The sequence below is a fragment of the Cuculus canorus genome, chromosome 13, assembly GCF_017976375.1.
Source record: "Cuculus canorus isolate bCucCan1 chromosome 13, bCucCan1.pri, whole genome shotgun sequence".
NCBI classification, from domain to species: domain Eukaryota; kingdom Metazoa; phylum Chordata; class Aves; order Cuculiformes; family Cuculidae; genus Cuculus; species Cuculus canorus.
In genome coordinates, this window is record NC_071413.1 from 10,868,300 (window position 1) to 10,881,096 (window position 12,797).

At 46.8% G+C, this 12,797-nt stretch overlaps 1 protein-coding gene across 1 annotated transcript in view; it reads left to right on the forward strand.

Moving 5' to 3' along the window:
- The window catches only part of LOC104068383 (HYDIN axonemal central pair apparatus protein), a 125,484-nt gene that overhangs the window by 58,085 nt on the left and 54,602 nt on the right, over positions 1-12,797 (forward strand). The window contains 5 exon segments of the mRNA XM_054079080.1: positions 2,275-2,513; positions 4,861-5,116; positions 7,078-7,221; positions 8,970-9,113; positions 9,945-10,258. Coding sequence (XP_053935055.1) covers positions 2,275-2,513; positions 4,861-5,116; positions 7,078-7,221; positions 8,970-9,113; positions 9,945-10,258 — 1,097 coding nt within the window.

The following is a 12,797-nucleotide window of genomic DNA, read 5'->3' on the forward strand; positions in this document are numbered from 1 at the left end:
TCTTCTTAGGACAGTCCTAATTTGGGATTCTGTGTCCTTTGTATCTTACATGAGTTCATGCCCTTTCAAAATTGCTTTGTTTTAGTAATTGAAGGAATTGTTAATCCCCTTGTCTAGGGAAACTAAACTTGTGTTGTGCTACCATCTGGCCAGCTTGATTAAAGAAGGGTAGAAGTCTTCAAAGCAACTGTGTTCCTACCAGTAAGAGTAACTCAGCAGAGAGCTTTTCCCAAAGGAAATGCAAAAGTTTGGTTATTAAATGTGCTTGGGATCAGCTGGCCAAGCCCTGCCTGTGTCCTGGGTGGTGAACCCAATGTGCAGAGCAGTGGCAGTGGTCTCTTCAGCCCGGCAGGGAGGGCAGGGAGGGTCTGGAGGGGAGAGCTGTGCACAGGGGACACAGACAGAAAAAAGCTTCGTTAGCTCACATAGCGGTTGGCTATTAGCTGAACCAAATGTGACAAATTAGGCTCCATTGTTAATGCCAGTGAGTTCCACACTACTTTATATTTTTATGAGCCTTAGAGGCTCTGCATTCCAATTTCATAAAGTGTCTCCTTGATGGTGCTCTGGGGCAGAGCCTAAACTTGAGGTAGTCCCCATGCTTTTGCCAAGAAGGTGCTGGTGCTGAGGTGCCAGAAGGAGGCTGATTCTTGGCGAGAGCATCGTGCTCTGTTCTCTGCCTCCTGCTAGGGCTTGGAGTGCTTTGGGGCTGTTTTTTGCCATGGCAGTTTGTGCAGATAAAGAGTTGCTTTGAAATGAAGAACACAGGGTCCCCTACTTTGGGGCTGGTAAAACACCTGGGCAAAGCTCTGTCCACATCTGATGTAGGATAGAGGTTTGTTTTCCTGTTAATCTGCAACTTCTGCGAGCGATGGGGTCTGCCTGACAAGGTGTTGTGCTCTCTCACTAAAGAGGTAGCTTGGCAAATTCAGCTGCATTTTCCGTGTTGAGTTCTGCTTCTTCTTTTACTGGTGCAAAGCCTGAATGACCCAATCACTTTAATTAACTAGCCTTAAGTAGCTTCAAGAGTGGGTTGTGGTAGCTCCTCAGCCATCCCTTAAGGCAGCTGTCCATCCATCTCTGAGATGCACTCTGGTGTCCACTCTAACTAAATTTTGGCAGCTTTATTCACAATGGAAGTCTGTCCTGGGAGGAGCTAATGATCTCAGCATTGAGCTTCTCAATAAGTGATTGATCCCCACCCTTGCCTAGCATTCAAGGATTGATATCCAATAGCGCAAGCTCTTACAGGGACAAAACCAGGTTTTGTTTATCCAGTGCACGCAGCTGTTGTCATTTTCCAGAGCATTCAAGGGTAAGCAAGGAGCAGGGATGCTATCAGAGGTTAGAAGTTGGTCTTCAAAGAAGTTCCAAGAAATTCTTTGTCCCTAGGACACAGCCTGGGTCAGTGTAGGCAGAAGCAGACCTAGAAACCTGGGTGAATCTGGTCTGGCAGAGCTTCTTGGTCCTGGCAGGTCTCCTGTTCAGTGATGTGCTGTGCTGCCCCTTGGACCCACACCAAATGCTAACTGAAGGAATGAGGACATGATGCAAATCATGTTTCTCTGGAGTGGGCTCTTGGCCTGCAGGGCATGGTCAGTCTGTGCTGGGTCACCCTGGGAAATTGAAAGTCTGGCTCCATCAAGACAGCCTATCATGACTCCTCAGTAATAGTTTCTTGGGTACAATGTACTGCCCGGCTTGTTGCCAAGCTTTGATAAATGAGCTTTGTCAGATAGCAGACTTGCAGATTCACCTCTGGAGCAGAGATATCCGGTCTCCTTTTCAAAGTGTGTCAGCACAATCAGAGGAAGAGTTGTACATTAATGTCAATGAAAACCTGACGCCCACTTGGCTGGGTGACCCAACTGTGACCACAGCTGTGCAACTGCTGTGGTGGGGTTTGAGTAGCCCAGGCTTCCTCTGGCCTAGAGCCTTTATGCAAACCCAGCCACTGTTGGGAGGAAGAGAGGAGAGGTAAAGCAGCTTTTCTTGGCATTCACTCCAGAAGAGAGATTGAAGGGGGAATAGCCTGCTCCTGAGGATGAGCATCCCTTGGGCTGGGCAAAACAGAATTAATTAAATAAGTCTGTTGCAGGAGGGTAAAATACAGGGTGTATGAGCTCCCACATAGTTGCTGTTTTCAGAGACGCTTAGATTTAGGGAAATTAAGACTTTGTTTCTTAGCTTTGTATCCTTAGTCCTTTTTCCTGCAGTCCACAAGTGACCAGGGTTCATGGTTTCCATCGTAAGTTTGTTTGCCTTGTCTTACAGGCTGGCAAATGCTCTTGCTGGAGGATTGAACCAAGCAGAGGAGTGATCCCCCCTGAGACTGAGGTGTCTGTGACTGTCATAGCAAACTTGGATGACACCAAGAAATTCAAGGATGAGGTGAAGGTGTTCATAGAGAACAGCAATACCTATGTCATCCCTGTAAAGGCTGTTGGCATCGGCACCACAATTGTCACTGACAAACCCTTTGCTCCGGAGGTCACCTTGGGGCCCCGTTTCAGGTAGAGTGTGTCTCAGCTTCCACTCCTGTGGGCTCAGCAAGGAGGAGTTTTGCTGTAGTCCTTCAGGCTTGTTCTTCAGCACTCAAGGTCCCGGCTCTATTTCACTGAAACTGCAAGAATTCCTTTAGAAACCCTTTATGACTATGTGAAAAGTTGTTAGATATCCTCAAAAGGCACTGAAGTGGAAATCGATTGCTAAATTTTCTCTAAATTGCCATTACTTGTAATGGATTTATTTCTTCGCCTTTTTTTCCTCCAAGTCTTGGATGCAGTCGGTCCTAGAAAAAGCAGGCCTGTAGCATCAGGTAGAAGATGCTACATTATGAGTATAAACATATTTCGCTTTGTAATAACATTGCTTCCTTTTTTCAGTCACTATAGAGCATCCTCTCACAATAGCAGCAGACTTTGGTGGGAGCTTGTTAGCAATTCCTTGACTAAATTAATGGTTCTATGCGATTACCCCTCTGACTAGGAGTCCTGGAGGAGCAGCAGAATTTGTCTTTGCCCTGTGCTATCCATCAGTTCCCTTGTCTTCCCTGGCTCCCTCGCCAGGCTGCTGTTGATTAGATGTACTCATCCTCTCCTCCTTTCTCTCGCCTGCTTTCCTTGCTGTCTCCTCCATCAATGCCCCAGCGGCAGCCGGAGGCGCGGGCAGGCGAGGGTGGCTGCATGACCAACTCTGCAAGACAGAAGAGGAGTCCCTTGAGGTTGGGTGGCATAAATTGAGTGCTAATTCAAAGAGCTTATCTCAAGGAGGCGATTCACTGATCCTAATGCACGCGTCTGAAACCAAGCACATTTTTACAAATGGAAACAAAATAAGCCTTTTCAAAGTGCTGTATCCCTGGTGTTGGATACCTCTTGGGACAAGAGTAATGCTATTCACAAGGTGGCTGTTCCTTTCCCTGGATGCAAAGAGGGTCCAGGACGCTCTGAGTTGTAGATTTCCTTGATAGAAAAGGCAGGTTATTCCTACCTTAAACTTTTAGGATAGATTTTGGGCGCTTTAATATGCACCCACCAGCCATCCACTTAAGCAGGGAGGTTGGTGCTTGTCCAGTGTGTCCTGTACTCTGTGCAGCTGCAAATTGGCTGCAAAACAGAGGGCACAGCATCAATGTGATTCATGTCATCATCCTCTACACGTCTTTGCCTGCAGGCTTAGTTTGGAGTTGTTGCCGTTGCTGTTGGCTTCAGAGCTGCCACTGAGTGAGCTGAGATGGTACCCAGGTAACATCTCAGACCCAGGTAACTGCTCCACCTAAACCTGCATCTACCCAGAGCTTCTCCAAGCTTTCATCTGTTGCTGTCCACAGCGTAAACCATTCCATACTAAACTTGCATCCGTCATTTTTAACAGTCTGTTTCAAAGACCAGTTTGTTCTACATTGTCCCTTCTCTGTTCGTATTTAGGTGCTTACTGCAGACATGCATTTGTAAGCTGCATAGTCTGTACCTTTCAAAAAGGCAGTAACTGTTCCAAGAACAATTCATTTACTGATCATGGTTGGATTTATAGAGGTTAAAACAATGATTCCACACTAGCCAGCAGTTAGTGTCTCTTGATATGAAGGAATTAAATTTTATTGAATATTTGTTTTGTTTCATGTCTGTCACTAGTTGTTCATCTCTTGTTGTCGCTTCATTGCCTCAGCAGCTAAACCTGGTTTTGCTGCTATGTTCCTTTAGTGGAAACTTCTGTTGATCCCGAGTTCTCGCAGTGCATCTGTTTTCCCAACCCACAAACCAGCTGCAGCAGTCAGGCAAAGGGTGATCTGTTGTGGCAATGAGGGCTGGCTGCTCCTGAAGGGACGAGGAGGATAACATGGGTGCCAGAGCAGGGGCTCCACCAGCAAGGCAAGGCGTGTCCAGATCACCAGATTAGCCTGTATACTCTGCAGCTCTCAAATAGCATCTTCAGCAGAAAGCAGCTGAGGCAGCAGCACCCAAAGGGAAAGCAAAGCGGCAGTGAGCTTGTTCCTCCGTCGGTTTGCAGCCAGGACAGCCCAGCATGGTGCCTGATGCAGAGACACCTGCAGGAAGCACCTCAGAAAATCCCTTGAGTACTTGGCACCAAAGGCTGGTGATGCCTTGTCTGCAGGGACTGAGATGTTCTTCACTCAGCTTTTCCTTGCTATTCACAAACTGAACAGCTGCTGGATGGTGATAAGCCTAGGGGCAACCAAGGTCTGGCTCTTGCTGAGGCTTTGAGCTAGACCAGCCTTTTTGGAGATGGCTTTACTGTTGAGTGTGCAGTCAGATAACGCCGTTGGAGTGCTGAAGCTGGGTGACCATTGAGAAATAGCAGCTCCCATGACATTTTCAATCTCTGCTTCTCTTCTAGCTTGGTTCCCTTCTATTACTGCTTCAGAGTGATGAACAAAGGACGACGCACCCATTTGCTCTATTGGACGACAGAAGATGTTTTCACACTTCATCAGGGTCATCGTCTCCCTGCCCTCAGTAATCCTAAGGGCAAAGATTCCTCCCAGAGCCCCAAATCTGCCTGCCCTGTGTTTAAGCTTCGACCGCTGAGGATGGAGCTGATGCCGGGCAAGAGTATGGAGATGGTGCTGGAAGGCTTCTCCAGTACTCCACAGGTAAGGCCCCCACAAGGGCCGAGTCTTCCTCATCAGATCATCTCTACTGTGACTTTTTCTGCAGCTCCTTGACGTTTGCCTGAGAAGATAAGCAAATGCTTTCAATAACCTGTTTTTATGCCACAAGTTACCACGGCAGCACAAGTTGCTTTCCTCGCTGGCCACCATCAGTTGCTAAGGCATTTTTGTGTTTCTATAGCTACCACAAACCCAACTCGCTGATACCAAAATACAAGTTGAAGGAAGCATTGCTGCTTTAGGGGCAGACAACAGGTTACGAGGTGTCGTGTGCTGAGGCAGAAAGGGAGGGCAGAGATAATAAGTTACGCTTAGACCAGAAGCAGAAAGTGGATTAAAAATAGCAAGGTAATATATCTGGGGAAAGCAGCGAGTGAAACAAAATGCTTGTGAAGGGAGGGACTGTCTGGGAGTAGCATTGTTTTTCTTCTGTAGACAAACACGGAGAGAGGGCTTGTCTAGCACCGAGTCCTGGAGGAGAAAAATGAGCACAGTGTGTCAGCTCTAATGATCAGAGTGACGTTCTCCATGTGGGAAACTGTTCCCAGAGATCATTATAATTGACAGCTTGACTTTTATCAGTATTTCCGTAACAGCTCATCCCAGTCTCTCAGTCAGCCCAGTGTCCCAAGGGCAGCCAGATCTTGCAGCACCCTTGGATGGCAGCTCGGAGGGGGAGAATTCAGCAGGGTCATTGGATGTTCTCTCTGGATCCTTCTTGCAAGAGGAAATCCACCTCTGTGGAGAAGTTGCCGGCTAACTCTGGTGTGCATTCCCTGGCTGTGGGACCACTGGGCACGGTTGTTTAAGCAAACGTGAAATAAATCTACGTTAAGCTCCTGCCAATAGTAGTGTTTTGAAAGGTGGTTTGAAGGGTTGCCTTAGTGGTAGCTTGAGCCAGATTTGATGACTCACGTAGTCTGCTGCGGTTCTGAGCCCCAGGGTTTTGCTGAAGAGGAGAAAAAGGTACCAGAAAGGAAATAAAATGTTGAGGACACTGGTGAGGGTGTTTTGCCTGGAAAGCCAGAAGGGCATCGGTGAGCGTAGCTGTGGCTACCTGGCTTCTGCGGTCAAAACCAAGACTCTGGGAGTGGGCTTTGCACCTTCCTTGGGTGTGGAAAACTTAATACTCTTCAGGCTGGTCAGAAGTCCAACTCTGCATTGCATATGCAACACAAGTGATTTTAAGGCTGTAGGCTTTGAGGAGAAGATGGGTTGTGGTGTGGTACCAGAAGGAAGAGTGAGAAAGGAAGGGAAGAATCTGAGGAAGTGAAACCATGAGAAGTAAGGAAAAAGTCTTGAATAAAAACATCAAGCTTAAGTAGAGGGTTTTCATGTGAAGTGGAATCTGTGAGCAGATTTCTTTTAAAACCAGCTGTTGGAGGGCACAGTACATCCTAGGCATGAGCAATCCCTCCTTTATCGGAAGGCAGGCTAGCTATTTAGGGATTTCCCCTGTATCCTTTCCACTAAGCTTTCAAGGGAGGGTTTGCAGGCATTGGCCCTTCAATCAACTTTGTCCCTTAATAGTTATATTTAATTTTTCTTTATCCATTCCTACAGCTTTCTGTAAGCATTATGTTAGCAATGGAGTGTATTGAAACATTAATCATTTAGGCCAGTAATTATTTTAGCTGTAGACAGCACAGTGCTTTTTGTGCACACTCACCGTTTTGGTGGATGTTAGGGTGTAGCGGTATGGGCGTTGGAGTGCAGAATAGATAGGATGCAGCCTAAAAAGAAAGGAGGCTTTTGAGGAGACTGGTGACTGTAACTTTATGGCAGTAATACCTGCTGAAGGTTGATGGCCAGGATCCCATGGCATGATTTTTATCCAAGCTATCAAAATCCTTTATGCCCACATCCAGGCAGCTGGCCAGTGCCGTGTGCTTTCTGGATGCCCCGCTAGCACCCACTGGGTGATACGTGACTCTCGCACACAGGTGGTGAAGGAGCGGCTGCTGTGTCACGCCGTCGTGGGGGGCAAGGCAGAGAAGGCACAGATAATGCAAGTGGATGTCACGTGTGAGTTTGTTGCTCCCATTCTGCAAGTGTCCTCCAGAGAAATCATTTTCCGGGTAGAGAAGGTAAGTCTCTGGATTACATCCTGGTCTTTAATAGCATGGCTGATGACTGAAATCCTGTGGGGGAGTGTGTGCCTGCGTTCAGAGGGAGAAGTTAAACAGCTTCTGGAATTCCATGGGGCTTTGGCAATCAATTTGAGTGGGACAAAGCTTTTGTCGTTAACACTGAGGTCGTTGTTTCACCCCTCTGGGGTTGGGAACAGTCTCACCGGATTTCTTCTGCCTTTCCTGATATGGCGATAGAATTGAACCGCTGAGCCAAGGGCATGGGGTGGAGATGTGTGGGACCCACAAGAACAGTGTGGGCTTCGCACAACCACCTTGTGTGCTGGGACTGCAGCTGTGAGAACAGATCACTGCAGCTGAGCGATGCTAAACCCCCTCCTTGCCCCTCCTGAGGTGCTTTGTACAGTAAGTGAGGACGTTTTCAGAGATACGATTGTTTTTAACTTCACCTAAGGAAAATTGAGATTACAGCTGCTCTGCCAAGGGGGATCACGGCCACTTCTAGAGAGACACCAGTTTCTGGACTCAATATAAAGGAATATTCCAGGATGCTCCAAGGCACTGTGAAGTCTGAACATTGCTCCTGTAGGGAAGCTGAAAAAACTGTCAGCTCTTGATTCCGGTCAACTCCTCAGACTGATAAGGAAAACTTGTAATCTCTTCTCTCTCTTTGCCTTCTCTGCTGTCAATATGGATGCTAGCTCTTTACATTTCCCCGAGCCTCACCTTCTTCAAAGGACCTGCAGGTGTTCTTCAGCTGCAGTGATAACACCAATGCAAAGCAGAGGCCCTTCAGTCTCTGGAACCGGCCTCCTGCATCATCTTTCCCTCTCCTGCGAGCTGTCTGAAAAAGTGCAGATATTTCATTATTTAGTTTGTGTTTTCAGGTGTCTCCTCCTGTTCTCAGACATCCAGAGAAGCACAAAATCCTGTGAGCAGGGAGTTCAGGTTTAATTAAAAGCTTTTCAGCTATCCCTGATGTCTGCCTGAGGTCTGCTTGGTGCTGTGTGCTCCGATTTATCTAGTGCTACAACACTGCAGCTGTTTGATATCAATACATGCAGAACTAGTTTCCCAAGCACTCTCTGGTTTATATAAACCACGCAGGAAGCCCAGAGTAGTGCATAAACAGGAAGAAATGGCTTAGGCTGAGCTTAGCTTTGAGACTAGACACCTTGTTCAGCGTAGCAGGGGCTGTAGGGGTCATGTTGCAGTCGAGCTGTCAAGGTTCCTAGCTGACTGTATGTGTGTGTAAAAGTTCAAAGCTAACCTTAGGCTACTGCAGGCTCTCCACTATGGGCTAAATGCTGCTTGCTTTTCTTCTCTGACTAGCCTCACTGCTTTTTATGAGGCTACTAGAACCAATAAAGTGGTAAGAAATTTCTGTATGGGAGTGAAAAACATCTTGTGCCATTCTGCCCAAGGGAGGATACGAAACTGGATGCGGATGATCTGGGTTTGCTTTCTGGTTTTGACATTGCTCAAGTAGTTGCCTCCTCTCAGTGTCCTATTCCCTCAGCTCTGTGTGAGACTGTTTCCTTGTTCCCCCAGGGGATGCTGTAGTTTCTAAATATGAAAAGCATCTGATACACTTAAGAGAAAAACCTTCTAGAAGGGTACAAACTAATGAAAACACAAAGTGAAGATGGATGCATTTTTGGGGTTGCAAAATTTGAAATGCGTCAGAAGGGGAAGGATGGTCGTGGCCATTTCAGGTTGTTTTCTTTCATCTTCCGTTTCTGTAGCAACCCAGTGATGCCCTGACTCTTCAGTACAAGCCTCTTTCTTTAAAAAATGCCTCCTCCCTGCCCCTAAGCATTGTGCTGGCCTTAGAACAACCCTTCTTAATCTGTGATGTGGACCAGCAGCCCCTCTGGACTGATGTTCAGGTGAGCAGCCGAGGAGCTTCTTGCTGGTGGGTTTTGAACAGGGGATGAGTATGGTGGTGCCTTTCTGTTGGGAGAAAAGAAGTTTATTCTTTTAAGGGTCAGCAGTAGACTGGCCTGAACTAAATCAAATTTGAAACGAGCTGCTGAAGGAGACAAAATATCATCTGAATTGAGGAAATACTTCTTGGCTCTAAGGCATGAAGAGAAGGGAGCACACGATTGGGTCTGAGCAAGCCATGTAGTAAAGGTGTCTGTTGGAGACCATCCCAGCACTCTCAACAGCCATCCTCAGCTAACCACAAGAGCTGCTTGCTTTCTTTGAGGGCAGCTCTGCCTTCATGAGGTCTGAGGAGCCTGGCACCTCTCTCATTGGAAGGTGTTCACACGGACTCTACTAAACACATGTTGCTGTAGGCACAGCCACCACTTCTGTCCCGTGCTGGCGACTGGCCCCCGCAAGGACAAGGATGCAGTGCCATTGCCCTTGTGTTGAGTGTAAAGATAAAGGAGTTCCTCTAGAGTCAGGGCGAAGAGTGGCTTGCCAGAGTGCTTATTTGATAGTGTATTTAGCATACAGCTTTTGTGAGTGCAGAATTCAGTAGAGCAAGATTTGTTTCCCACTTGTATTGATGCGGAGCACAGAGATGTGAGCCAGAGATGGTCTCAGACAAGGGTGTTGTGGTGCTTGCAGCCAGGCACGCACTGTGAGGAAAACGAAGGATGAACTGAGAAGCTGACATGGGCGTCCCACTTTGAACATATATACATTTTATGCCATCAGACCTTGGGACTTGATCACACTGGTCGTTAATATTCTTCATCTCCTTGCAGCCTGTGAAGCTGGAGGTGGGGGAAGAACTTCTTCTCTACGTCAGATTTAATGCTGCTTATGAGGAGGATTTGAATATACGAGTAGTAGACAAGACTCTGAAGATACGGTTTCTTGAGCACCCTCATGAGGAGCAGGTCAGCATTCGGGGAGAGGTCTACTTTCCAAATCTCCATATCCAGACCACGGACCTGGACTTTGGCTGCATCTTGAATGACACTGAAGATGTGCGTTACATTGAGATGACCAACTGCAGTCCACTGCTTGTGCGGTACCACTGGTTGCTCCTGAAAGACAGCCGGGCAAGCCAGATGAGGTATGTGCTCTTTTTCCCTCTCCTTGAAGCTCTTCTTCCTGGTGTCCTGTTTGTACTTTGCAAAGGTCAAGGCTGTTTGCCTGGGATCTGACGAATGGCTTTCAACTTCCCTTTGTGGAAAGGACACCTACCAGCTGTAATCACGGCAGATGGTCAGGGGATGGGTAATCACCAATTTGATGCTGGGAAGGAGGTGATGTTCTCCAGCCAAGCTCAGCTGTACGCTAGTACCAATCCCTTTTTTGCGTAGCCCATAATCTAGAATCCTGCTTTACCTCTGGAGCTGTAAAGCTGTACTTAGACACTTGGACAAGCAGATGTATATAATGTGACCTCTTTTCCTTCCCTGCCAAGCCTGTTTGTGTTCACCTCAGACTAAGAGCCTACACAGGTACTGCCACCAGAGTGATGTGCTGCTGTCCTACTCTCTTGCTACTATTTTGCTGTAGCCTCAGTAGTGCTTCCTCTGGAAAGGAAAGCAAGTGTGGAAAGCTGCTTTCTCAGAACTTCGTGACTTTAGGCAAGCACCAGCTTGGTGAAGTGAGTTTTCATCTGTGAAACTGCATGCCACATTCATAAACTAGATGTTAGTGTTCTACAGCAAAACAGCAGGTTCTGCTGCGGCTTCGGGTGCAAGTGTAGATGTTATTGTCTGAATGTCCCTGGGGAACAGAGCCACCCAGCACTGCTCTGTGGTTTCCAAGCCCAAGTGCAATCTTGCAATCATGCTGGAGCACGTCTATGAACACAATTCTAGCAGTGCCTCCCTCTGTGGCCTCTCTACATGGTACCAAAGTCTGGTCTGGGCAGTTTTAATTACAGTAGCAAATGATTTTTCCATAATGCCCTAGGAAACTGAGCAAGGTTAACCATCCTGCCTTGAAGTGCTGCTGTTACAAATAATAGAGATGGTCAATAAACATTTTTGTTTAGAGAACTGGGACCTGTCTCAGACGAGGCAACCTATGGGGGGAATGGGAAATTACCGATGACTATGAGGAGGGCTTGGGGGAGAAGATTTAGTCACTGGGGTAGCCCATTCACAGCTGGGTCGTACTGAATAAAAAGTCTTTCGTGTGGGCCATTTTTGCTGGATGTTACTTCAGAACAGACTCTCAAATGCAGAAGAAAATATACAAAAACAGGGAAAGAGAGGTGGTCAGGGAAATGGAAGCAGGGCTGTAAGCTCTGTTTGGAGGTCTCTGTCATCCCCTGGTAAATTAGATTAGGGTTTAAACCACAAGTTAAAGGGAAAATTTAGTTTCAATGGTGGAACAATGTATATATTTTGTAATATCAGAGAATAAGCACATTAGAGTGAAGCCTGTGTGGAATTCAGTTCCTCTGGGCCCGTGTGTTGGCCAGTTGCCTGTTTACTCTTATTTTTTCAGAACCAGTTTAGATTTTTGGAAATGGGAATGCTGAATCAGTTTTTCCGGTTTTAATGGCTTTGTCTTCACTTAAATCAGCTTTTCTGGACCTGAGCCTGCAGGTGCTCATTCTTCAGCAGATGCTGAGTCACCCGGCTTTGCTGCCTCAGTAGCGGTTGAGGGTCCCAAGCACCTGGCAGTTCAGCAGCCTCCGCTCCAAACGGTTTGGTGTAGCTCCTTTGCTGGCTCGTTAGCTCTATGAATGTTACAATAGCTCCTTTTTCTGCTTTGCATGTTAATTAAATAGTAACATACTCTCTCTGGGCCCCTCAGCAGAGGCCATGTGATCCTCTGTGGCAGGACTGGAAATGAAGATGGTCTCCAAGCTATTAACACCTCAAATTGCTCATTCAGAACCTGGCAGAAGGGCAGCATGTCAGATATTATTTCTGGTCCACATTAAGCACTCTTGGTATTCTAAATTATCAGATCGAACTAACTCAGTCTGACACTGAGGGAATCAAACATCAGGTCTCATGAAGGTAAGATCAATAGAATTTAACCATCCATGCATCTAGCCTTGCTGGAGCTTGTCATCAGAGACTCCCAATTGGACACACACATTTATTTTGGCCAGGAGAGAAAAATGTTGTTTCTTTGCCTGGATAAGACTCTGTACTTAGTTTCGGGGTCTTTTTCTTATAATTGTTCAATCCATTTTTTCCTCCTTACTCTTTAGTTATTGCTTCTATTTTTTGCAGAGCAATCACGTAAGTGACACGGTCCAACTCTTGCTGTGTGGTTGGGTGTACCCAACTCAGACCAGTCTGCACCCCTTTCTTGACAGAACTGAGCCATAAGTCTCTCACGGTTACTCCTCTTCTAGACCTGTGTGGTTAAAGACAGACTGAAAATAGTCTGTCCTCGCCCCTTGGACCTTTGGTAGCTCAAAGGTGAATTAAGCCTTTGCACCAAACTGTTTTCTGTGGTGTGGGAGTGGATCCCCGGCAGTAAGAATACTTCAAGAGCACTTTAAAGGTTCCTTCCTTAAGGACTGGTTTGTTCTCCTTTCCAAGGGGAGAATACAGCTCCTCAGCTTTGTTTGGGATTCCCATCAAAAGGAAGATGTGAAATCCAAAGGTTATACAAGGATTTTCTTAGAGACCTAT